The 25853-nt window shown below is 40.2% G+C and overlaps 6 protein-coding genes across 6 annotated transcripts; 3 read left to right on the top strand and 3 right to left on the bottom strand.

Moving 5' to 3' along the window:
- The first annotated feature begins 451 nt into the window (after positions 1 to 451).
- On the top strand, positions 452 to 5760 carry hsc70 (heat shock cognate 70). The gene is made up of 9 exons (XM_086078375.1): positions 452 to 605; positions 2115 to 2320; positions 2397 to 2602; positions 2680 to 2832; positions 3663 to 4218; positions 4300 to 4502; positions 4576 to 4774; positions 4861 to 5093; positions 5494 to 5760. The coding sequence occupies exons 2-9, from the start codon at positions 2116 to 2118 to the stop codon at positions 5683 to 5685; spliced, it is 1947 nt and encodes a 648-aa protein (XP_085934501.1). The 5' UTR covers positions 452 to 605; position 2115; the 3' UTR covers positions 5686 to 5760.
- Positions 5761 to 6744: 984 nt separating this feature from the next.
- LOC147172163 (chymotrypsin-like protease CTRL-1) lies at positions 6745 to 8717 on the top strand. The gene is made up of 7 exons (XM_086078378.1): positions 6745 to 6903; positions 7056 to 7159; positions 7257 to 7336; positions 7797 to 7878; positions 7969 to 8149; positions 8229 to 8359; positions 8529 to 8717. The coding sequence occupies exons 1-7, from the start codon at positions 6858 to 6860 to the stop codon at positions 8688 to 8690; spliced, it is 786 nt and encodes a 261-aa protein (XP_085934504.1). The 5' UTR covers positions 6745 to 6857; the 3' UTR covers positions 8691 to 8717.
- Positions 8718 to 10832: 2115 nt separating this feature from the next.
- Positions 10833 to 14697, bottom strand: lin37 (lin-37 DREAM MuvB core complex component). Its single transcript, XM_086078379.1, has 9 exons — positions 14342 to 14697; positions 13380 to 13455; positions 13256 to 13303; positions 13107 to 13136; positions 12932 to 13017; positions 12629 to 12792; positions 12408 to 12539; positions 11608 to 11681; positions 10833 to 11274 (listed from the first exon to the last, which is right to left on the bottom strand). Exons 1-9 carry the CDS (start codon positions 14373 to 14375, stop codon positions 11187 to 11189), a joined length of 732 nt encoding a protein of 243 aa, XP_085934505.1. The 5' UTR covers positions 14376 to 14697; the 3' UTR covers positions 10833 to 11186.
- proser3 (proline and serine rich 3) lies at positions 14450 to 20540 on the top strand. The gene is made up of 13 exons (XM_086078373.1): positions 14450 to 15123; positions 15390 to 15498; positions 15599 to 15819; positions 15909 to 16060; positions 16148 to 16248; positions 16753 to 16838; positions 16928 to 17031; positions 17132 to 17370; positions 17560 to 18233; positions 18318 to 18483; positions 19842 to 19992; positions 20184 to 20265; positions 20386 to 20540. Exons 1-13 carry the CDS (start codon positions 15113 to 15115, stop codon positions 20441 to 20443), a joined length of 2154 nt encoding a protein of 717 aa, XP_085934499.1. The 5' UTR covers positions 14450 to 15112; the 3' UTR covers positions 20444 to 20540.
- On the bottom strand, positions 20471 to 21903 carry hspb6 (heat shock protein family B (small) member 6). The gene is made up of 4 exons (XM_086078380.1): positions 21583 to 21903; positions 21336 to 21501; positions 20930 to 21052; positions 20471 to 20845 (listed from the first exon to the last, which is right to left on the bottom strand). Exons 2-4 carry the CDS (start codon positions 21492 to 21494, stop codon positions 20681 to 20683), a joined length of 447 nt encoding a protein of 148 aa, XP_085934506.1. The 5' UTR covers positions 21495 to 21501; positions 21583 to 21903; the 3' UTR covers positions 20471 to 20680.
- A 1146-nt stretch (positions 21904 to 23049) lies between these two features.
- Positions 23050 to 25778, bottom strand: psenen (presenilin enhancer, gamma-secretase subunit). The gene is made up of 4 exons (XM_086078382.1): positions 25618 to 25778; positions 25293 to 25372; positions 24134 to 24238; positions 23050 to 23607 (listed from the first exon to the last, which is right to left on the bottom strand). The coding sequence occupies exons 2-4, from the start codon at positions 25351 to 25353 to the stop codon at positions 23468 to 23470; spliced, it is 306 nt and encodes a 101-aa protein (XP_085934508.1). The 5' UTR covers positions 25354 to 25372; positions 25618 to 25778; the 3' UTR covers positions 23050 to 23467.
- Between the last annotated feature and the right edge of the window lie 75 nt (positions 25779 to 25853).

The raw sequence follows: 25853 nt of genomic DNA, 5'->3' as shown, positions 1-25853 counted from the left end.
CACAAGTCAATATTCACATGTACTCAACCTAAAATGTAGTTAGTTAGACAAGCCTACCCTCTGGATTCTTAAGTCATCTTTCAAAGACATTTTTGTCGACAATCGCGTTCCAAACTTGTAGCAAGAGTTTGGCGAAGGCCTTTTTTATGTTCTACCATGGCTGTGCCTCAGGGCACAAAGCAAAGTTCATGAGTTCAAACACATTCGGAATGAACTAGAACAGATATTGTGAGACTTCAGAGAGAATGATGGAGAAAGTCTTCCCAGAATAGAAGCTGACATAGCAGCAAAAGGAGTTGCCGTTTCACTTCCTGGCACCGTATGTCGAAAGGTCAGCTGTCCCAGTAGTTTTGTCCACTTATTGGGAGACCAACATGCTTAATTAGGCAAGTCAGAAGGTTCTAGAACTTTCTGTGTGGGAAGGGGGGGGGGGGTCACCTGACACCCAGTAGGGCTCTCCCAGCACAGAGCTCTATATACACTGGATGAGCACATGCACTCGCCCTCTTAGTCTGCCTGCAGGACGCGGAAAGGAGCGCTGGAGAGGAAGTCAGGGGTCGCAAGCACAAAACAATCTGTTAAAGTTGAACAACTGACTCAACAAGGTAACACGATTTCTAGCTGTGCTGCATCCAGCCTGGCTTCAGAGCTTGTCTCGCTTCATTGCTGCATTGAAAAGCTTAACTGCCACGTGTGAGAGCTTTTTTTTTTTTTTTTTGTTGTTGTTTTAATCATCATGCTTGCATGGATTATTGACTGCAGGCTGAAACAGAGTCAATAACAGACAGTTTATGTCTGGATGGTCCAGCCCACTTAGGACAATTGAATTATTCAGCTATCAGTTTTATGTTATGTCTGAAAATATTTTTTAAAAAGTGAAGAAGAAAAAAATCATACTTGTATATACAAATATCATGTTTGTTTGTTTTTTTGTGATGATGCATTTGGAAAGTTGCGAATAGAAATGCAACCGAGCTGTGTCAGCAATTTCATTTCAGAGTTACACAACAGTCTAACGAGTGAGCATTCAATAATCCCTCCCCCTTATAGCAAACAAGTTCCAGGAACAAACATTGAACTGGAATTACAAATAGAGGAAAAGAAAATATAGTTTTCAGCTTAAGTGGATAATTGTGACATCTGCCCTGTCTTTGTTTGCTGCTATGAACATGGCCCAAAAAGTGAGCAAACATCATGACAGACACAGAATATCCTCTAATATCTCCACATACTGTATATGAATAAATTCACCTTTAACATGTGTGTGTACTTTATAGCCTTTTATTTGAACAGAAGCCTTGTAATTGATTTTTGCCCTCAATAATCATTCCCGCTTTTTATGACACAACATTCATTTCCATGTAGATATGACAGCGCTTATTATAGTAACAGCAAAGCATTTGGAGCCAGCTGTTGGAAAACACACACACACACGCACACACACCGATTACTGCTCTGGGCTCAGTGCTACTGTCACATGACAGTGTTATGTTTATGAGGCAGCAGTGGCAAGAAGTGCAGGGAGGGAAGTGAAAAGTGATGTGACAACCAGGCTTTTGGTTTTGAATCCTTAAATCTGGCATAGAAGTCAAAACTGAGCATAATTATCTTTGCAAAAGCCAAATTCATACATATGTGCTGCATTTTATTATTACATTGGTGTATTTCAATTTTTATTTCGATACTTTTTTTCATTGCAGGTGCACCTAACCAATATTCCCATTACTGTATTTAGAAAATTCCTCAATGATATGCTGTAAAAAATGAGGTGGGTGGGAGGAAAATGCTTTTAAAAAATAACAAAAAAACCCTAATAATTGACATTTGATTAAAAAAAAAATACTTTCTGGCATGTCAGCGATCCATAAACATTTATTACAGTGTGCATAAAAACATAACTGTATTTACTGATTTATAAAGTAATAATAATAATAAATAATAAAATAAAGTAGCAGCATCTGATGAGTTAGCATGCATATATAGTAGAGCGTTTAAAATCTAGAATCCTGACATGCACTAAATCGCACAATTGTGCGCCAAAGTATAATAATAATAATAATAATAATAATAAAATATTGTAAATACCTACCTGCGTCCTTCTGTGCTTTATTCAGGATGTCTAAAGGACCAGCAGTGGGCATTGATCTTGGCACCACATATTCCTGTGTGGGCATCTTCCAGCATGGCAAAGTGGAGATCATTGCCAATGACCAAGGAAACAGGACCACACCCAGCTATGTGGCCTTTACAGACACGGAGAGACTGATCGGAGATGCGGCCAAGAACCAAGTGGCCATGAACCCATCCAACACGGTGTTTGGTAAATACAATAATTTATCATTCTCCTAAGTCAGTTGAGTCGGAGCGATTGATGCCTTGTTTTCGTCTGTCTGCAGATGCTAAGCGTTTGATCGGCCGTAAGTTTGACGACTCTGTGGTCCAGGCAGACATGAAGCACTGGCCCTTTAAGGTTGTGAATGACTCAACTAAACCTAAAGTGGAGGTTGAGTACAAGGGTGAGATCAAGGCTTTCTACCCTGAGGAGATTTCCTCAATGGTTCTCACCAAGATGAAGGAGATCTCCGAAGCCTATCTTGGCAAGGTAGGAACACGTTTGGCTAAAGACAGCTTCATATAATACCAATGAATGTTTTCAAAACAAACCTTTATATCCTCTAGTCTGTGACAAATGCAGTCATCACCGTTCCTGCCTACTTCAACGACTCCCAGCGTCAAGCCACCAAAGACGCTGGAGCCATTTCGGGGCTTAATGTGCTGCGCATCATCAATGAACCCACTGCAGCAGCCATTGCCTACGGCTTGGACAAAAAGGTAACCAGAAGCCACCACAAGCCATTCATCCAATCATTTTCTATAATATTGAGCATATTCAGGGTCATGGGTGAGCCATAGCCTATCACAGATCACCAGTCAGCTACAGCGCCACCCGCTACCAGTTTTGGAGCCTTCAATGAATGGGTCGTTCAATGCCAAATCACGCAGTGGGCTTAACCAAACAGATTTTGATTGGAATGATATTTGGTGTGCTTGTTGATGGTGATTGCACAACACAAAATCTAAAATTTGAGGTAAATCGGAGCAGGGTTTTGGGAGCTGTGGCCTGAGGAATTTTGACATTTTCTGGGAAAAGGGGCGTGGCTGCCTTCCTTTGAACCCAACTACTGGGTAGATCGTTCATTGCCTATTCATTGAAAGCCTGAGAGTGTGTATATTTTGACTCCTTCTTAGTGCTAAAACAAAATAAACTCTAAACTTTTACCTTTTACAGAACGTGTGAAATAACATTACATGAAAAAAACAAAAGGTTACTAAAATTTGCACCAATCTTTTAAATGAATGCAGACGTAGAATCCTTGTTGAATTTGCTTTCCAGCAATATTCGTTTTGTGCAGATTTACCCAGTAGACAAAAGGGTTCAAAGGAAGGCGGCCAATGTCAAAATTCAATGGGGCGTAGCTCCCAAATTCCTGCTCCGAAAGCCCTAAAATTTGAGATTTAGTGTTGTGTTATCACTGTCAACGAGTACACCAAGTTTCATTAAAATCTAAATCTGCTTGGAGTCTCTGGATAGAGACGAGGAGAAATCCGCACGGATCAGAACATCTAATGCAGTCAATTTTGATGGTCAAATTTTATTTCAGGTCGGAAGCGAGCGTAATGTCCTCATCTTTGACCTCGGAGGAGGCACTTTTGATGTGTCCATTCTGACCATTGAAGATGGCATCTTCGAGGTCAAGTCGACTGCGGGTGACACTCACTTGGGTGGTGAAGACTTTGACAACAGAATGGTGAATCACTTCATCGGCGAGTTTAAGCGCAAGTTTAAAAAGGAAATCAACACCAACAAACGAGCCGTGCGTCGCCTGCGCACCGCCTGCGAGCGTGCCAAGCGCACACTCTCCAGCAGCACCCAGGCCAGCATTGAGATCGACTCGCTCTACGAAGGAACCGACTTCTACACTTCCGTCACCAGAGCCCGTTTTGAGGAACTCAATGCTGACCTGTTCCGTGGAACCCTGGAGCCTGTGGAGAAGGCCCTCAGGGACGCAAAGATGGACAAGTCCCAGATCCATGATATTGTCCTGGTGGGTGGCTCCACTCGTATCCCCAAGATTCAAAAGCTTCTGCAGGACTTTTTCAACGGCCGTGACCTCAATAAGAGCATCAACCCTGATGAGGCGGTGGCCTATGGAGCAGGTAAATACCTCTATTGTGGACACTAAAAAATATATATATATATATATATATATATGTGTTGAATGTGAAAACTCTCTCCAGCTGTGCAGGCTGCCATCTTGGCTGGTGATAAGTCTGAGAACGTACAGGACCTGCTCCTGCTGGATGTCACCCCCCTGTCCCTGGGAATTGAGACCGCTGGAGGAGTAATGACTGTGCTTATCAAAAGGAACACCACCATTCCCACAAAGCAAACCCAGACTTTTACCACTTACTCTGACAACCAGCCCGGTGTGCTTATTCAGGTAACACCATCCCCATGTTCCCAATTTATTACTCCTGTGGGATAACAATTTAACAGTAGGTCTTTTATTTGAGGTATTTGAAGGTGAGCGAGCCATGACAAAGGACAATAATATCCTGGGCAAGTTCGAGCTTACCGGTATTCCACCTGCTCCCAGGGGGGTCCCCCAGATTGAGGTGACCTTTGACATTGATGCCAATGGCATTCTCAATGTGTCCGCTGTTGACAAAAGCACCGGAAAAGAGAACAAGATCACCATCACCAATGACAAAGGTAGGTTGATTCTTCCTTAGCCTGAAACCAAAAAGTATACAACATGAGAGGATGACCTCAAACTTATGGTTTTTGTGTTGCCATAGGACGACTAAGCAAGGAGGACATCGAGAGGATGGTGCAGGAAGCCGAACAGTTCAAGAGTGAGGACGAGGTCCAGAAAGAAAAAGTCACAGCTAAGAACACCCTTGAATCTCTGGCCTTCAACTTGAAGAGCACAGTGGAAGATGAGAAGCTTAAGGACAAGATCAGCCCAGAGGACAAGAAGGCCATCACAGACAAGTGCAACGAGGTCATTTCCTGGTTGGACAGGAACCAGGTAAGATTGAATGAGGTGAAGTCCAAGGATAGCATGGAGTATTTTCATAATGTTGTCTCAATACTCTTTCTTACCTTACAAACCAGCAGAGGTGGGCATTCCATTAGTACTGATGCATACCCGTTTTTCTGACGAATGGCGAGAAACTTTCAACAACATCAAAAATGACGGTCTAAGCACCAACGGAGGCGGGTTTTTGCCCGCCGGTGTAATCGTCAATAACCGGGTCAAGTACCGGCACTGAGGGTCGACCGTTTGGTTGACGAATGACAGATTGACGGACAGTCCGTCAGTACTGATGAATGACCTGCAAAATTGTGTATATTTCCCACCTCTGCAAACAAGCAACTAAATGTTTATCTCATTACTTTTTCTTTTCTTTTTTACTTCTATTATTTAGACGGCAGAGAAAGACGAGTATGAGCACCAGCAGAAGGAACTAGAGAAAGTTTGCAACCCTATAATGTCCAAGCTTTACCAAGGAGGCATGCCAGGAGGAATGCCTGGTGGGATGCCAGGGGGGATGCCTGGTGGTTTCCCTGGGGGAGCTGAAGGAGGCTCCTCTGGCCCAACTATTGAGGAGGTTGACTAAACACTCTCACATCCTGACATTACTGTCTTAAGGCGTTTCTCAGAATGGTCATCAATAAAAACAAAAACTGTCAAATGCAAATAATGCTATCTCCATTTTTTCTTTACTGTACATGCTTTACATTGAAGAGCAGCAAAGTATCAAATACACATTTATTTTTCTAAGGTTAAAAGCTAAGTTCAGTTAAAGAGACGGAATAAGTCACCACTAGATGTCGCTATATCATAGAATGCATTGGAAGCGCATGCGTTTCGAAGCACGTACACTACGGTGGCTCAGAAAGACCATATTTTGCAAGCCTACCACCAATTATGATATTGCGTTAGCGAACGAGCATCTGGGCGAGTGACGGCGACTTGGCAGCAGGTGTGAAGCCCAGCGAGCAACGCCGAAAGACCAAGCAAGCCAGATTAAGCAGCTAATAAGAGGGGCTAGCGGGACTTAGTCGGAGCCATAGGCTGGAGTGGCTAACGAACGGCTAGCGGGAGAAGCTAGTAAAAAAAAAAAGCTACTAAAAGCTTGCGAGAGCAACGCAGGCGACAAGCAGTTAATAAATTGAATGAATTATTATTTCACCAGTAGATGGCGCTGAAGATTACACACTCATTTTTAAATATCAAATCCAAAGCAAACATTTTGATTAACCCATTGATGACAGAACACAAGTAAACTAATATTTCATGTACTAAGATACAATCAATAAAGATCGAGATGGCAATATATGTGCTTTTCTTTTCTTAAACTGTTGAGTTGAAAAGTTTCACACTCACAGCAAATGTAAGACAGAGGTGCTGCTGTAATTGTGCAACTGTCTACATGAATGGCAGGTGATTTAAAACTTCAAATTTCTCACAATAGACAGTATCAACAAAGGTCGCATGGATGTACCATATTGCACGTGTATTATATATCCTTAAAAATAGACAAAATGGATATTGCTTAGATTATATTCGGACGATTTTTGTGCTGTTTACGTGAAATACTAATCAAAAGTCTTAACATTTGTTGACAGACTTGAATACATTCCAAGAGCTTATCTGCAGTTGTTCTGTTCCCAGACCTATCGCACCTGAACACATGGAGCTCATGGTCAGTGTAGGCCAGGCTCTTATAAAAGCAAGCGTCCCCCTCGGCAGAAGCTCACGGACGTGATTCACAGCCCAGACAAAGCCATGTTGTTGTTTATCACTTGTTTTGCACTTGTTGCCTCTGCACTGGGTGAGTCACATGCACTCATTCACTCAATTACAGGACACTTTGCCGAGGTCGCGAAAGTAAAAATTTGATTGTGCACATTTATAAAACTCACAACCATTTGAAAGATTTTGTAAGATTGTGATATTTATGTTCATATTGGGATTGGGTCTCAGGATGTGGAAGGCCTTCAATCAATCCCCAAGTCAGCGGCTACAACAAGATTGTAAACGGAGAGAATGCAGTGCCTGGATCCTGGCCTTGGCAGGTCTCACTTCAGGTATACTCACGAACCTTCCCTCCATCCCGTGCCATTATACGCTCTACTATTTTCACAAAGATGAAAAAGTTAAATGTACACAATCTCTCTTTCCTAGGATGGCAGGGGATTCCACTTCTGCGGTGGATCTCTGATTAACCAGAACTGGGTCGTTACCGCAGCTCACTGCCGTGTGTCGTAAGTACGACTCCCCATTGGTTGTTTCACATACTGGCAACCAAAGTGTTGTCTGTTTTTGTTTTCATTTAAAAATAGAGTTACTTCCACATTGTAGAAAGTGTTTTGTGCTATAATTCTAAATTTGCAGTGGTGTTCTATATCGTCACTGGCAGGAACCTCGTATGTCCAAATATGGTCAAATTTATCTTTCGATCCTATTGGTCTGTCCTAATTTTAACATTTCTTTTTTCGTGATATTGACCAATTTAAAATGGTGAAAAAAAGCTTGAGAAAAAAAATTGACACATGTTGCACTTAGCACTAATTCACTTGATTTTATTACTTCTGATTTTGACTCATCTTGATTTAACTGCACTTTTAGCAGTTTGCAAAGTAAAGTGCCAGTTTGATTTGCGCAAATTATCAACGTAGCATTTGCATTTGACTCAAATCCTTTATAATTCTACATTTTGTGCAGTCCCAGAAGCCATCGTGTGATCCTGGGTGAGCACGATCGTCAATCCAATGCCGAGCAACTTCAGGTCAAGACCATCTCTAGGGTAAGGGGCACCAAAATATATGAATGTGCACCAACAGTAATACGTATATCTACGTTACAAATACGCTGACTTTGATGTTTTTCCGCACAGGCCATCTCGCATCCCTACTACAACTCCCAGAACTTCAACAATGACATCACCCTTCTGAAGCTGTCCTCTCCAGTTCAGATCACCAGGACAGCGGCTCCTGTGTGCCTGGCCAGCTCCAGCACCAGCATCCCCACTGGAGCCAAATGTGTCACCACTGGATGGGGCAGGACCGGCCACACCTGTTAGTCGCCAACACATTCTAGGCACTATAGACAACTGACAACAAGATGAAAAGGATGTCTCTATGCTTTTGTTCACAGCAAGCCCTCGTTACCTGCAGCAGACTTCCTTGCCTATGCTCAGCCCCACTCAGTGCAAGCAGTACTGGGGTTACAACAGAATCACTGATGCTATGATCTGTGCTGGTGCTTCCGGAGTCTCCTCCTGCCAGGTAAAAACACAATCTCGCAATTATCCTTCAACACACAAGTTAAACAACGACAACTGAGGTGGCATTCAGATGAATTCATACCTCTGGCGAGTCAAGCAATCTTCAATTGGATTACGTTATTTTATATTGACCCAGAAATGTAACAGCCCACCATATTTGTGTTTCTTAGGGCGATTCTGGTGGCCCCCTGGTGTGCCAGAGCGGTGGCGCTTGGAACCTGGTTGGTATCGTGTCCTGGGGCACCTCCAACTGCAACGTACGCACCCCTGCCGTGTACGCACGTGTGTCCTACCTGCGCAGCTGGGTTGACCAGACCATCGCATCCAATTAAATTGCAACCTATTCCTGAAACCACCAACATGTGTCTGTCCACTTGTCATCTATGGCCATTACTATTTCGATAGAGCTGGAATGTTAGAAGCCACTTTCTGACCATATAAATAATCTTTGCAGAAAAGTTTTAAATGGGTCTTGCATTCCTCTTTCCGAATTACATTATTTGATGAGTGACGCACAACGCTCATATATGCTTGGCAAACGGGACTTTTTAAGCCTTTCTTTCAACAATGGCTTTCTTGGAAATGGAATGGAAATCCAAGTTTATTATCATTGCATATATCACAAGTACACAGCAACGAAATTAATTTTACATTCTCAATGCATCCAAGGAACGTGAAAAAGACGGCTGATGAGTCGCCAGGCAGGCGGCGCCTCGATTTCTTGATGAGAAATAAAAGGGAGAACCAAGGGAGGAGGGAAACTCCCAAAAAAATGCTCCTACAGGGGAGCATTGAGTAGAATCTGAATGGAGGGGAAAAAAAAATTTAAGCACATAATAAAAGACATTACAACAAGGCTTGAAGACTTGCAAATGTGGGAGTGGTGAGAGGGTGTCGGGCAAGGCCATGTAACAGTCCAGACACTGTCCAAGAGCAGTGATAATAGTGTTATGTATGCGTTGTATGATCTTGAGCGTGTATGCGTAAGTCGGTGTCCTCTGTCCTAGTTGGCACATATCATCATATCATATAAGCATATCATCTCATTGCCATGGAAACAGCTTCAGCTGGCCTCATCAGGAACATGAAGCACAGGTGACTGAGGGGGGAAAGGAGCTAAGAACATCCAGGAGAAGAGCCCAAAATAACGGTTGTTTTGGAAACAGGCCGACAATGATTTCAGTCAGCCTTGAGTCTTTTCTTGTTGCTCTCAATGGGGCATCAATTGGCCGAGTTGGCAATCAATTCTTCAAGACGAGATGCCAACTTCTTCACATTGATAACCAATATGCGAAGTGAGTCAGAAGTTGCATTCACCCTGGGTTTGAGTTCACTCATCGCCTGACTCTTGAGTGTTGATCACTCGCCACAGCCAATCAAACGTGATTAGCAGCTTTCTCATTCCCAATACAGCTGCTCCCGTCTTCTGAATCCAAAAAACTGTCAGCTCCAAAAAGCAGGATAGCTGTTATCAGAATTCCAATAATGTTTGCCTCTTCCACATCCTCGAGGGGAAGAATTGAAAGGCATACCATCTTCTACTTGTTCCCAGCAGTGAATGTACCATCCAGACAAGCAGGTTCCCCCTTCCCTGCTCTCCTCATCGAGAAAATGTTGCAAATTGTGTCGAGAGATCAGCTGACCAATACCATTGTTGGATTTTTGTAAGAAAATGGAGCGGGAGGCTGGGATTCTACCATTCTTCCATTAAGGCCAGATTTGTGGAGTGCATAACTTCTAGTTGTCTTGTGGACTCATTCTCTATGGCCAGAAGGTTTCTGCAGCTAACTCCGCGTGACCACTTTGCAGTTGTGCAACATTTTTATCATTTTTGGATGACGGATTGGGTGTTAAAGATTGGCATGTTTTAGCTTACTTTGTCTTATCTGTAGTCTTTTTTTTTGAGTATTTGTCTAAACTATCAAAACATTGAATCCCGATTTGCTCCCAGTGGACCTTGTTGCGACCATTTATGAATGTGCGTGAAATGGTGAGTGTGAGGCGGGGTACAGCGCTTAGGGCAACATATGGTGTAGGTCATAGGTGTCAAACTCCGGTCCTGGAGGGCCGCAGTCCTGCAGGTTTTGGATGTTTCCGTTCTCCAACACAGCTGATATAAGATCAGCTCATCAGCAAGCTCTGCATAAGCCTGATAACGATCCTGCTGATTGAAATCAGCTTGTTTTGGAAAAGGGAAACCTCCAAAACCTGCAAGACTGCAGCCTTCGAGGACCGGAGTGTGACACCTATGACCTACACCATATGAAAAGCAGTCCATTTACCACTGTCAATATTCAGAATCAGTTGATGAGTGTGCTCAATCGCATGCTGCATGCGATTCCTGAGCTCTTTCGCAAAATTGATGCCAACTTGGAGAAGTTGAAAGCTTGCCTTGAGGAATTCACCACAAATTGCACACATTTCTTGATGCCCATGTGTACTGCAAAAGACTCAAGGCTGACATAAAACCAAAGTTGGCCTGACAACTGTCATCTTTATTGTCATTTAATTGGCCATAAAAAAAAGTGGGCGGTTTCTGACAATAGGTGCTCTAAAAGCTGGCATTGTTTTGTCTCCTATTAATCTCGTGATAGGAAAAACCAAAAGTCTTTAGTACACAACAAAAACCTTGTGATGTTGCCATTCCAATATTTTTTTTTAGAAGGGACTGTATATGATGATGTATTGCTGTCGTCTCATTCATCTTTTTATGTCAGACACAAATGTTCTCAGACTAAAGCAAAAAACAATAAAACACTGGCGTTGCTGTTCCAATACTTTTGGAGGGCAGTAAATGAGAACTTGCAGATTTGTCATTTATTAGTTAATCAGTGATCATATAAGTCCTTCATCTCCTTCAGGATCTTAATGCTCTCGCTGTATCGCAACTGGTTCTTGTTGGAACATTCCTTCCATCTGAGACAAAAAAGAAAAAAGTGGGAAGGCAGTATAGTAACCAGGCAGTATACTGCATGTGAACAGACAGTTTTGTTATAGGTTTAGGATGCATCATTTTAATAGTTGACATGCACATTTTTTACTCATCTGCAGAGATTACAAATTGATTATTTGAAGTCGGCGTGTAAGCCTCTTTCACTCTGGCTATTTGGGATTTCCACATTTTTCTTGGCTAGCATGTGGCTATTGGCCATTTTAAACATATTTTACAGTATATTTGCAACGGCATCATTCCACACACTGTATACTGTACATTTAGTATTAACTGATTCAATAATGTGGGCCACATACTTGTGTCTGATCTTTTTCCATCGCTCCATGTGGTCACATATGAAGGAACCCGATGCAGGTGCGAATTCTGCTGCCTGGAAAGGGGGGAACAATTTATATATTAATTTATTAATAATAGTGTGTGTAGAATTTAGGGCTGCACAACAATGACATTACGGTTTTATTTAAATGTGTTATAAATACGGGTAATGGGATACTTGGGGGGGAAAAAACAGGCATGTGAAATTCAGAACACTCTTGTCCTTTTCCCTTTTAGAATGATTTTTTGTACAGATTACAGTACAGTAGTACAGTATGATAATGTCAGTAGAAAAGAAACCATACTGGGCAGAGCACAGGAGTATACTGAGTATTTTGTGTGAAGTCTACTTGTAATTAAATGCACTGCAGTATTGAGCAGTATGGAGCAAATATTTGACTGAAAGCAAAATGTCGCACATGCACAGTGCACTATTCTAAAAATTGCAGTTTGGGTGTAATTGTGACAAGCCCTCTAGCCCTATCAGACTTCAAGTTAAAATAATTTATTTTTCTTGTTTCTCATATTTCCGATTTTCTTTTTCTTAAAAAAAGAAAAGAAAAAGTTTTTCCTCGCCCTCTTGTGATTAGATCAGGGAATGTTTTTAATAGTTGTCAGCTGTGTGAGTGACAGACAGCTTCAAGCACACGTTCTGCCCCTTATTTTGGAGAACTGTTCACTCTTTGTAGTTAGTTGAACCTCAGTTGTTTTCTTTGACTACCGGTATTAAAATTTCAATAGCCCAATGTGTGCCACAGATTAACAAGAACAAGTAGAGAACCTTTTTGAATGTAGGTTTTTCACTTGGTGGGATCCTGAGGTTGACGGGTTCACCAGAGGAGCTGATTGGAGGCGCGGTTGGAGGAGGAAGTCTGTATACAATTTGCTCTTTGCCATTGATCATGTCTGTAACCTGCAAATAAATACAAGTTCAATTGTGCTTTTGCATTATCTTAGGTTAATGTTGATTTTAGGTCAAGTTGTTTGAGAAGAGGCCCTTACCTCTTCCTCCAGCATGACCTGTGGAGATCTTGGGGATTCTTCACTGGGCTCTCGGACGGACGGATTATTTCTCATCCATGCACGACAAATAGGATACAGGGGTGTGCTGGCATTGAACTGAGCCAGATCAACACTTCGGTCAAACAATTTAATAATGTAAGCATCTGGAAAACATAGTGAATGAGAACGATTTAAGATTACAAAAAAAACAACAACAACAACAACAATACATTCCAACAGCAAAATGATAAGAAATATGTGTTATTTATTTTCTTTGAAGGGGGTAAAAAATATATATTTTACTTTGTCTGTGAGTATTGCTCTCTGTTATACTTTCATCCATCTCTTTGCGCTTTTTGCGACGATGCTGTGGGAATCTTGCAGATGGCCTAGAAATAAAATAAGAATACATGTTACTATTTTGCAATTTTCATGTAATGTTTTTTGCACAATAAATAAATAAATCATGTATATTTACCGTTTTCCAGCAGACAATGGGGACAAATCCCTGAGAAAGTGAGAGAATTATGATTAAAAAGCTGACATCTACCTTTTTAGTGTAAATGCACTGAAATATTACACCTCACTGCCGTACTGTACACTGAATCAAATACATCTTGTACTTACTTGTTCATGGAGTCAGCGGACATTTTATTCTCACTCTCATTTTGCTCCCTGCACCAAATACAGTTGCGTTAACTATGACGGTCATATTGTTATCAGTCAATTTAAAATCGAATGAAATACTAACCTTTCATTTTCGCTCTTCTCCACCAGTCCCTTTAAAATAGAATCGAGTCTGTTGCGTGCTGCGGCCGCCTCCACATCTACAGAGAAAAGGTTTTATTTATTTGACACAAGTGCTGTCATTCTTTCATATGTGGAGGATGACAGTCGTTGATGCACTTCGATCGATTTATTGCCATGAGTGGTCACAGAGCACACTTGCAATCAAGAACTACTACTTGCAATCAAGCACTGACTCCTCTGGACTTGGATATAAAAATATGAAGTCAGAACCATGAACAATGACATAAAAACAAAGCCCGTCGGGGGGAGGAGGAAAAAAAAAATTGCTGTGAAATAAACTCCTAACGTCTGTAATTATTCCCAATAGTGAGATAAAATCTCATAGAGAGATCCCAGGGTAAAATATGCTCTGATAACAGCAATTTCTGCGAAAATTGAACACAATTAATTTGTTAGTAATAGTAGCAATGTAAGATGGCTGCCTGTGGCTTCAACCGCGAGGGACTAATTTAGTCCTCCTTGCATATTATATATATATTATATAAATCTGTCCATAGGAAGTGTGCCGCGCTTCTTCCACATTGCGAAAATGGCGCACAGCATTACCTCATGCCGGCAGTGGTACAGTATTTTCTGGGCTACACCGTGCACTTTTGAGTCGCTTTTCTGACCGATACCTTCTTGCCAATGTATTTGAAAAGTAAATACACAAAACAATTTTTTTTTAATTGATTTTAATGACGACTTAATTGACATTACTATATAATGATATGTTTTTTTTTTTATTACTCTTCACATGCAGCACTGGACAGGAAGGCTCTGCCTCTCCTGCCTGCTCTGACAGCACGTCCTCGACACATTGCTGCATTAAAACAAAAGGCATGACTTAATCTTAAACTCCTACGATAAGAGACTGTACTGTTCGGGGTGTTAAGTGTAACATGGAAATATGCAACAGCTTACCTGGCCTTTCGATTTTGATCTTGACGTGATGCATTATATCCTTTAAATTGAGTAAACAGGATACAACTTTCAAATCGATGACAGCTTATGTTTGCTTGGGTTTTCAAACAGCTAGCAAGACTTAACATTAGCTTGAATCGACAACCATGGATCGTTAATCAACCACATCGCTGTGGAACCAACACGGCGAAAACTCCTCGCCGATTCCATATATGACTTTAAGATGCGAATTAAATTACTTCGTATTTATCATGAGAATGTGCAGCGTCTAGAATTGAAGATAAGGCTTAGCATTATAGCTTTAGCCTCCGAACAGACTTTCCTCTTCCGCGCGCTGCCCTTTTCCTAATGGGTGATTGGTGTTTCGGAATCAATAACGCGCACCGTGATTGGTCGACTGTTATGTCTATCATTACAAACAACGCCTGTATTGGTTGATCGTCTCTACGACCGGTAGTTTCCCTTCGCTTCATAGTTGTCAACAAAAAGATAACAGCAGTAGTCTCCAAGTTGGACAAAAAAATATTTACAAATGAGTACGTGTTGCAGATTAGAATGTTATTCACCTTAAAGTTTGTGGTCTGAAAACGTTTGAATCTATGCAAATTGTGTTCTGTGTACGTCTCGAGTGCGTAACTCGACGGAAGTTACTCTTGCAAATTTGTACAAGCGTGAAAGCGTTAAATTACCTTAATCTACTGTTAAACGTTCTTTGTTGTGCTCGATTGTTTGGCGACGTATTCTGTTTTATATTTAACAGCACCAGCTTTCATGAAATCCAGGTAAGATCAAGAGAGACCACATTTTATGTCCAAAACTACGTGTTCTTGTTTGTATTCTAACCTGTGGAATGCCTTGCTCAAGGGCTCCTTGACATTAACCATGATGCAAAAATAAGTTTATATATTTATATTTCTAAATATGTAACTCTTAATAGCTTTGGGCTTTGAAACTGGAGCCTTACAAATAATTTGAATCTCACTCCTGACAAATGGTTGTCAGTTGAATCTCCACTTGCATGAATATAATATTTAAAATGAAATTCTAGAAACTGTGTGACAAAGCAGAATGCATTCGAGCCTGCAGCTTTTCCAATGGAGAAGCCATCCTTCAGCCAACCTCGAACCAAGGACTTGCCTAACAAAAGGAACAAGCAGGTACAACTGAGTTAATATCATATGTAACTACAGTATATGGAAATAATTGGTGTTAAACCACATGTTTGTTTACATTTTAAAGCCATGTTTTGCTCTGTAGAGTTGGATTCCTGTACGTCCACAATATCAAGGCCATCCTAAAGTGCACACACCTGGCAAAAATGAGAATCATTGGCCTGACAAATATGGACCATCTTTCTTTGCACATTCTGGACCTTCCAATGACCGTGTTCCTTCTCCTACCTTATCTGACATGGAAATACTTCTAAAATCCACGGCTTCCTCTCAGCCAGGGGTTCACCGGGATTCAGTAGTGACAAAGTATGATTTAGATTTTAAAGTCAAACGGAATCATGTTGCTTTAGTGTGTAAAATTATATGCTCTCACCACAGTGACGTTGCTCTCACAGGTACATTGATCGTTTTCGCTATGGAGAACCACTGAGTCGAGAAGAGCGCCAGCTGATGTCCTCTCAATTTGAAGAGGAGAGGTTGCCTTTGTGGTGGATGTCTTCCTCATCTTTACCTCCTAGTTCCACACCAATTAAAACGCCACACATAGGTACATTTCAACATTTTAATCAAATGATCATGTTCCTTAAATGTTAAAATATTTCTTATTTTTGTTTTTTTATGCTGGATCTAAAAGGTGACCACAGCCAAGCAATTTCCAGTCCAGCAAGATGCCCACTTGATGATGATTTCAATTCTTCACTATGCAAGGGAGACTATAACATAATGAATGCATATGTAAGTTTATTGGGGATGTGATTGTTTTTACAGGTAACCAAACCTGTAGTATGCCTGCTCACCTGAGGGATATTTGTAGAAATCTTTATTAATATTTTCCATGTTTGAAATATTTACATGTGTATCTTGATAAATTAGTATATTATTAGAAAGTTACTTTATTTCAGTGCTCTAATTCAATTAAAAAAGGTTCAGGTTGATCAAACACATAAAAAAAAATACTTTTTAGAATTTGTGTTTACAATATTTGTATGCTCTGAAATCAAATACTGTATTTCACTTTTTTGAGATGGTGAATATTGTAATTTCGTTAACTGCCAGCCATAATCTTCCAATTTCTTTAAAAAAATTGATTTTTTTTAATTCACTCAGTGAATATTAGTTTTACTTTTTGAATTGAACTTTGGAAATATTTCCCCCCATAATATTTAATTTATAGATATACACCTGCAATGTTACAAAAATGTCTTGCCTTGCAACTAACACCTTTCCTTTTAAACTCAGATTCCGTCAGACACATCTCAGAGTGAGTTTGAGGACACAGAGTTACTTCACCTTCAAGAAAGGGCCAGCAGATTTCTGCAGAGAGGGTTTGCAGAGCAGCTTGTTCCTAACAGTAATATTACATCAATTAATTCCCTAACTTGGATTACAACTTTTTGTTTTTTTTCTCTCACAGTGACAGTATTCTCAGCAGTGGATCAATTCCTGTCAGTTCAGAGGGTGTGGGATGTTCAGATCAATCTTCTCCAATCAATATAAATGAGATAAAAGCTACACCAAGTAAGACGCGAGTTGCATCGCTATTTATTCACATTGTATTCATTTACTGTGTTCTTCCAATGTAAACTCTTCTCTGTTATGGGCACTGCGGTCTTTGCAGCAATGGCCAGGTTGGACGCAGCTCCAGCGGTGCCCCTCCAACAATACACTGTCACTTCAAGAATGGCACTTCCTGCACGCCCAGAAGAAGACATCCTTACCCAGTGGCGTTTGAGAAGAAAGATGGAGCAGGCCAGTGAACGATGTCAGTCCCAGCAAAACTCCAGAATTTGTACACCCACGTTTAGGGGCCTGGGCCCCAGTCTACAGTTTCCCCCAGTAATTGGACACCCTTACAAGGTAGGAGTCATAGTTGCAACATTTTTTATATACTGTATCCAGGTGTGATCCAGAGTCAGTCACTTGCGTGTTCAAGTGGCAAGGTTGTGTCAGTTGATACAGCTCTTCTACTAGATGTACTGGATCTGTTATGTACAATATTTAAACACATTTTAGACGTCACTTTCCTTTTTCTCGCATCATCCATAGCAACAGCCATGTGTTCAATACCCTGAACCATCACAAGAAGCTTTTCCTGAGCACAAAGAAGCTCATGGACATCACCCCTCAACTTCCGCTCCCCTTCTCAGGGCTGTCTCCGACACATTAGTCTCTCAACCACAGTCTCTTGCACATGTTCCTGCACACATGCATCTCCTTTGTGATATTCTTCCCTGTCCCACGCAGTCAGCTCATGCTAGCATGTTCCAAGGAAATCCACACGAACCGAAAGAGAGCTTAAGTAAAGAAAGCAAAGTCTCTGGAAACTTACAGCAGAGTTACATGGATGAGCCTCCTCACAGACACGTTCCATCACCACCTCCTGCTCCTTCGAGACATGCAGATCCAGGTTTTCCCTTTAGACCTGCAGATAGAGGCCATCCTTCTATGTTTAGGGAAGGTGGCAGTCCATCAAGACCTTTAGAAGGAAGCTGTCCTTCCAGATTTACAGAAGTCAAAGTCTGCCATCCTTCGAAACCTAAGGAAGAAAACACTTTTTCTAGACATTTGGAAGAAGGGAGTCAATCTAGACCTGGAAGAGGTCACCACGAGGACCCCAGAATGACGACTGAGACGGCTAAAAAGGAAAAAACCCAAGCAAAGCAAGTGGGAGAAAGTGAAAAGACGGAGAGGATCATCAGGAAGCAGAAGAAATGGACAAGGTAGAATACAAAGACGTACATGGTGTCATGATTCACTTTTACACTTAAATGGATTGCTTAATATGACGTGATATTTTTTTTCAGGTGCACTGGATGTAGTGAGCATGCTGATAGGCCTAGCGCCACAAGCTCTGCACATCTGAAGCTTCCAAAGAAGAGCAAGACACGGGCAGATCCACAGCAGCAGGAGAGACGCAAAGATACAGGCAATCCAGCACCACCATCTCCAGTCCATCATGCCTTACGACAGGTCATCACAAGTTATTATCATCTTCATGCATAGCTTTATGTAAATTATGTATTAGAACTATCAAACTACTATAGCAAGATTTGAATGTAGCTTCACTCCCCTTCTTGCCCCCTTGCCTCTTTGACCAAATCAAATCCCATTTGAGACATACAATAGAGAGGGAGGGATTATTTTTTATGTTCCACTGTCAGGTCAAACACTTTTAATATATTTGGATAGTGTTTTTTTTTGTACCACCCCAACGTAGTTATTAGGTATGGGCATTTGAGAAAATTACTTTGATTGACTGAGTCAATTAACTCATTCACTGCCATTGACGGCTATAGACGTAAAAAATTCATTTGAACTATATTAGTTTAACATTTTTTCCCACTTTTGTTAACAAGAGTATGCAAACATAGATTTTTTTGTATTGTATTAGAACATATATAAAATTTGTGATTAATCGTAAGTTAACTAGTGAAGTCATGCGATTAATTACAATTAAAAATTTTAATCGCCTGGCGCTCCTAATTTTTAATAATATTGTCTTTAAAAAAAAGAAAAAGATTGTTAAAAATATTTTTTGTTTGTATGTTTGTTTAAAAGAAAAGATTAAACATTAGGGGCATCAGGCGATACTTTTTTTTACTTGTAATTAATCGCATGACTTCACTAGTAAACTCACGATTAATCACAAATTGTATATATGTTCTAAATGTATTTTTAAAAAATCGAGGTTTTCATACTCTTGTTAAGAAGAATGGGAAAAAAAGTTAAACTAATAGAAATTGTTAAAATTATTTTTTTAAAGTCTATAGCTGTCAATGGCAGTGAATGAGTTAACATTCAATAAGTTAAGAAACTATTACCAGTATTTCATATTGTCTTAGATATCACATAAAAACAAAGTACCTACATCTTACTGGTTCTCACTGAGAAGTTGTGGTCAACATGACCAGTCAGTCCAGCAAATAAACACATAGTAAACACTTGAAGGGTTGCAGGCACACTGACATGCTAACTACAGTACGCTAGTTTGGCTGGCTAAACGCACTCTCTAAACTTTATATTAGGTTGCAAGAGTCTGAATGTTGTGGACTCCATTTTTTCAAACCAATGTCATGTAAAGTGAGTTGTGACAGGTTTGCATGGATGAAGGCCTGACCTGACGCCATGTTGCTCAAACGCATTAAGACTGAATTAACAGCACGTAAGCACAAAGGACAAACTTACACCACTGAAATCATAATCATCTTGGTTGAGGTAACTAAAAATGACAGTATCACATATGAGCAACCATGTCAGCAGGAATTGAAAGGAAATAAATCATAGTGTTCTGTGTGGATTAACCAGGATGCTTTAATTGAATCTTGCAGGTTGTTTCAGAGGTCCTGTTCCCACCAGAAGATTCTTCTCCACAAGATGCAGCTGTCCCGTCGCCTCCTGCACCTCCACACTCCTCACTTCCTCCTTGCAACACACATACCTCGCTGGAGGTCATGTCCCAGCTGCTGCAAGAGGCTGAAGGTGAGCCAAGGTCACTCAACTCTTAATTGTGAGCACTATATCCTTACACACGTACGGCTGTCACACCCTCCGCGTTCCTAAACATCTTGGGTCAAAGCTCCCACAAGGACTTAACACTGTAATATGTGTGAGATATAGTTGGATCAAAGATGACTCATTAAAATTCCATAATTATCATTAATTGTTGTCAGATTCAGATGAGAAAGAATTTGAAGATGACCCTTTACTACAAGTCCTTCGCACACAAAGAAAATGGGTTAAGGAGCAAATCAGGTAAAATTGTAATATCTGAAACATATTTACTCATTTTAACATCGTATCGTCTACTTTCTGATTTGTTCGGTTATTTCTGTCACTTTTTGAGATTTAATCAACTCTATTTATTCCTTCCAGTCAAGTGGACTTCAAATTGCACAATTTCCTCGGTAAGGAAGATGATACCCCAACTTGACGCAGTAATCCATGACAATTTTTAAAATTTGATTTTGTATGTAATTTATTGACATTTATGGAAGAAATACAATACAATAAAAATTTCATAATCACAACATGTTTGCTTAAAATGAAAACCGCTTTTATATTGTGGACCCAATATTTACAAAGTGTGCATTCTTGAAATAATTATGCAAGGTTGATTATTTACAAATCTCAGAGACTAGGCCATATTAGAATACAACAAATGTGGACTTTATGAGAATGGCTGAGACCTGGACATCTCTGTTTGCATCATGGGCGCGGATATGATAAGGACACCGTCGGGGGAAACTGCTGATTCCAAAGCCATGGTATCCACTCCCTTTGGAATTCTGTAGCGTCTGTTAAACTGTCGCGTTGTCATTCCAGAACTATCTTTCTAAAACAACATAGTAAAGGAATAATATATTCAGTGACATGTTCCATTTTTCATCAGTCTACAATATACCATAACAACACCAACCTTTTTTTCTTCGTGCCTTCCTTGTACTTCTACAAAATCTCCTATCACTTTGACAAGGAGATCCTTGGGGTTAAAATGTCTGACATCCACTTGAACTGTAAATCCACTGTCGTCACAAGTTGCCTGCCAACATATAGTCATTTGTCAGATTAACTAAATACAATACAATAAACAGTATAAAACAATTTTAGGAGACTAATACCACCACATTTAACATTTTCAATTCATTTGACAACACAAATATTTAAATATGCATTATCCATACACGTTTGACAGAGCTTTATTCTCCTCTTTAAAAGGTCTCAGGCTGCATTTAGTGATCATCTTTAAAGCCCACACAGAATTAGTCGGATCATTTATGTTGCCCAACTATGTTAAACCCAATTAAGTAAATAAACAATATCACCTCTGCAGCACTGGTGGTAGTATCAATCTCTGGAATTATCAGTTGGGGTGTCCAGCTATATTGTCCGTAAGTCCCATGGGAACGAGGAAAAAGTGGCGGTAAAACCTTCTCCCATTGGATGCCACCAACAGGTAGTGTGGATGGTAGGATGAAATCCATGTCAGATCTAAGAAAAATAAATAAATTAATGGAAAACGTTGCGGTAGCAGAATATCAAAGCATAAGTCATCTGGTGGGAACAACCTACCTTTGTCTTCAGTAGAGTGTGTTGGAGTATCAAGTGTTCCTTGGCTGTGCGACTCCAGGCTGCTGAGCATAGCTGGGTTATATACTGGCGTTGCATAATGAGTTGGGAATTCATAGGGACGGACACCTTGCTTCTGTTATGTTCTGAGCATGTGTACCCTTGGGATCCTGTTCGTGCAGCAGGACAGTTTGTTTTGGGACTGAAGCAGCTGCCATAGGCTTATTAGTGAATTTATGGGATCATTGTGCTTCGAGATTGATTGTATCCAACTGTTTGTTCAGGGGGGGGATAATTGTACTGTTGTCATTAACTAACTGCTATCGTTAAGTCATCAGAGCGAACGTGCACTAAATGTCGGTTTATCTAAAAATAAGTTCAAAAGCTGTGTTGGTGGTTGACTGCCTGGCCAATAAGCCAGAGAGACAGTGACAGACGGCAGGGTTGCTTCAAACACATGCCAGTGCATGTGGGCTGCCAGTAAGTTTGCCCCCAATTAAGTCAATGTAGCAAGTCAAAACATTCTTCTATGATTAGCAAATATCCTGTTTTATTATCTTAATTTAAAACTGGCTTATGGAGTTTAAATGTAGTTATAAGGCTGACATTTTGGACCAGACATTATTGGTAACGGATGTCTCAGCATGTTGATGGATAGCGATCACGCACATAAAACAAAATATTTTGTAAGGTGACTAATTTTCTTCAAATCTGTACATTTATAATTATAAATAGTGACTGCTCCAAAAGTCATGGATGTGAATTCCACTTTTTTTTTGCCTTGTATATCATGTTATTCCTTTTGTTCACGGACTGTTGTCGAGGCTCTAGAGCACGTTATGGTTAGTTGACATTATGGTGTTTATAGCAATGTCAGCTATGCAATGTACATGCGAGGTAGCTTCCGTCTTCCCTCGCTGTGTTCACTACCCAATGATTTTGTTTCACGTCATTCTTTCTTATTACTTGTAACATGAACATATCAGCATTACAGAGCCTGCATTTAATCCATTCTTACGGCAAAAGAGACACACATCCATAAAAGGACCAAATTAATTCCCTTTAACATCCATAAAAAGTATAAAGCATGGCTCCCCTCCCCTTTGAAAAGTACAGAATGTTCCGATACATCCAGTCACATTGGAGTGATCCAGTATGTCCCTGCAATGTGGAACCGGTCACCTAAGTTTTGACTGCACTGTCTAAATACGGAACTGACTATGTTATGACTCATAAAAGGATAACAGGGAAGTGAGGGCACATTTTAAGGGGCTTAAGGTATTGGGTTTCACAACAGGCGCCAATAATTGTCCAGACTTTAGGGGACCTCTACTGCACTTCAGATTATGTGTCTACAACATACCTCACAGATGAGTCAAAGAACATGCCTCTCCCCTCTTTATACAGTATTATTGTACTGCACTTGCTGACATCTCTGTTACGGTTTCAATCAGGAATGTAACGCACAAGGGAATTGGTCATAGTTTTTATTTTTCCATTCAAACAAAGGTCAAACAGTGCTCATCCACAACCATTAAAGGTAAAGGTTAACATGGTTTCATCATTTACAAGTTATTTCTGTCTAACACAGTGGTTCTTAACCTTGTTGGAGGTACTGAACATTGCCAGTTTCATACATATAGACACTTCCTTAAAATGATCGCCTAAGTCATAAAAAAAAAAGATTATTAAAATACTTTTTTTTTGTTTTTGTTTTGTTTAAAAGAAAAGATTTGAACCCAGGTTAAGAACCAACCAATGGTCTAGCACAAAATAATAGATTACATGTGACCGTTCCAGTTCATTATTTATTAACATTTACAAATACAGACATACATAAGAACTTACTTGGTCAACACATTTAGCCAGAATGCAAAATGAAAAGGGTTTAAGGAATGCCCAGTGGAATTGTAAAGGAGATGTTTTCCCCCAACTCCCCCCACTGGGCTCTGTAGTGCTGGTAAATAGTGATCCAAGTGGTGAGTACTGCAACCCATAACAGCAACCCCACTGCCGAGCGCTTCACATCTACATGAATTTTAAAACACACAAAAATGTCATGGTCAGTTAACGTGATGGAAAATAAAAACTTTAAAAACACAGTCATATCTTTCTGCTCGTATCAGTAACTCTTAGCTATTTTATTGAACTTCAAACAGGCACACAATTCTGTGACAGAGGGCTGTTTGATCTTAGTTTGTAATGTCTGTTGTGTCGCGACAACTGTCAGATCAATGTTTAGTACAGATCATAACTGGTGAGCTATTTTTAGAACAGGCCTTTGGCTACTCATGTGGTCCTTGTGCATCACGGTGGTGACCCCTAGGCTAGGCGGGTTTAGAGACAGAGGTATTTAACATGGTGCATTCATTATGCGGTGAACAGAAAATATTTAGGCTGAAACAATGAGACACTTGACTGTAAGCAAGTTCAACAATCATATGAAATAGTTATATTTAATGTTCTTACTTCTAAACCTGTAATTGGCATACTTAGTAGGTTCAGTGTTGATATATTAAACATTAGGAAAAAGATGACCAGTTGGCACACTCACATGTTTTTATCTGCAGTTGTTCAGTGTAGACTGGTTTTACAAAAGCTTCTCGGAAAAACCAAACAACGTTGACCAGCCAAAGGAATGGCAAAAAAGCAAATCCACCTGAGAGAAACAGACAGTATGAATAATACATTGGAACTGTGTTTGGATGATCTTTCTAACACCAGAAGACTAGAACTCCCTACGCTGACACTATGTACAGTTTGGTGACCTTAAATAACACTGCTCACACCCGGGCCATTTGCACGGTGCTGTACTTGGCTTACTTGTACTTGGAGATTCCCTTCCTTCTCCTCTTCTGTAAGCATTTGGTCTCCGTCAAGCCGTTTAGTTGTGCCATCACTTAATTTACATTATACAACACTGTATTGTTTGTTTATTGTACAAGGTGGCTGGATCGGATAACCACTACATTTGCCTCGACCAGGTCATGGGTTTGATTATTTCTAGTTATATTCATTACTATTGTGTACAGCGGACTTTGCCAATAGAAGCTGTGTAACCAAGCCTGCAGTAGACTTTTCTATTAGTTATTTTCCTCAGTAAATCTGTTAATGAATACTGCCTATTGTACTATTATTAATGTGATCACTGCCACATGCATATTTTACTGTACTTATGTTATTAAAATCTTGAGTAACATCAGCATAAAACAAAAGCCAAACTTATTGGACTAGTGATGCCGAGTAGGCCAAAACATGAGACAAATAGCCTTGCGTACGTCAAATTTGGGGTTGTCAATAGAGACAAAAATTGGTTAAAAAAACAATTAAAATAACGACATTCTACCCTGGTTATCGAAACCAGTATTGACAAGGCTGATATTTTCAATATCAACAGTATATCGATCAGCCCAACAGAACAATCAAGAATATTACCCGGAAAATAAACAGTTCAGCTTCTATCCATCCATTCACCCAAGTGTAAGACACATTTTTAAAAACGAATTTGCTGCCATTCAAGCGGTTCTATAGACTTCTATAATGGGTGACCACAAAATTCCCGTATCAGATTAATTCCGTTTTGCCAGATTTGGAATGCAAACAATTAAACTTTCTCCACTCATAACAAAATCACATCTGGGTCTCCTCTGCTGTGTTGCCGTGACATTAGCACAGTGACGTTTCATGTCGATATAAATGTCAATTGTTCTCACCTAGATAATATTTTCTGCATAGACCAAGTTTCTCTTCATTTGGCAGTCTTTCCAGATTCATTGTGGCTGTGTGGCCTCTCCTGTGACAAAGACGGGGTGCATAAATGACTATATATATACATCGACGTGGCTATGAATGGCTGTAATTGTATTACTGTAATAGCGGAGTTTGTAATGTAAAATATTCGGTGATTTACATGTAGCTATAGCTAGCTACTAGCTAGCTTCTAACAACTTCGTCCTCGATCCAGTTTCTTAAACCGCTCATAGCAACTTATAAACGCTTCTACTATTTTTTTTCCTTACACGGTTAAGAACAACGTACCTGTCGTTTTTAAGACAAAAGGCGGATGCGAGACAGATATAAATAGGGGCAACAAACTCAGTTACTTCCGCATGCCTTCTTCTTATCCGTCTTTTTTTTTTTTTAAATGTCTGATTTTTTTAGCTTTCTTCTTCTTTATTTTTCTTTGGATGCGCGCTGCAACCTAAAAAACAATAGCGCCATCTAGTAGTCTACAGGCGTATCACAGAGCCACTACAGAAAAGAGCCTGCAGGAG

Source organism: Leptonotus elevatus, chromosome 6, assembly GCF_054856555.1.
Source record: "Leptonotus elevatus isolate MCC_2025b chromosome 6, RoL_Lele_1.0, whole genome shotgun sequence".
Lineage (NCBI taxonomy): Eukaryota > Metazoa > Chordata > Actinopteri > Syngnathiformes > Syngnathidae > Leptonotus > Leptonotus elevatus.
This window is presented reverse-complemented; position numbering and strand designations above follow the sequence as displayed.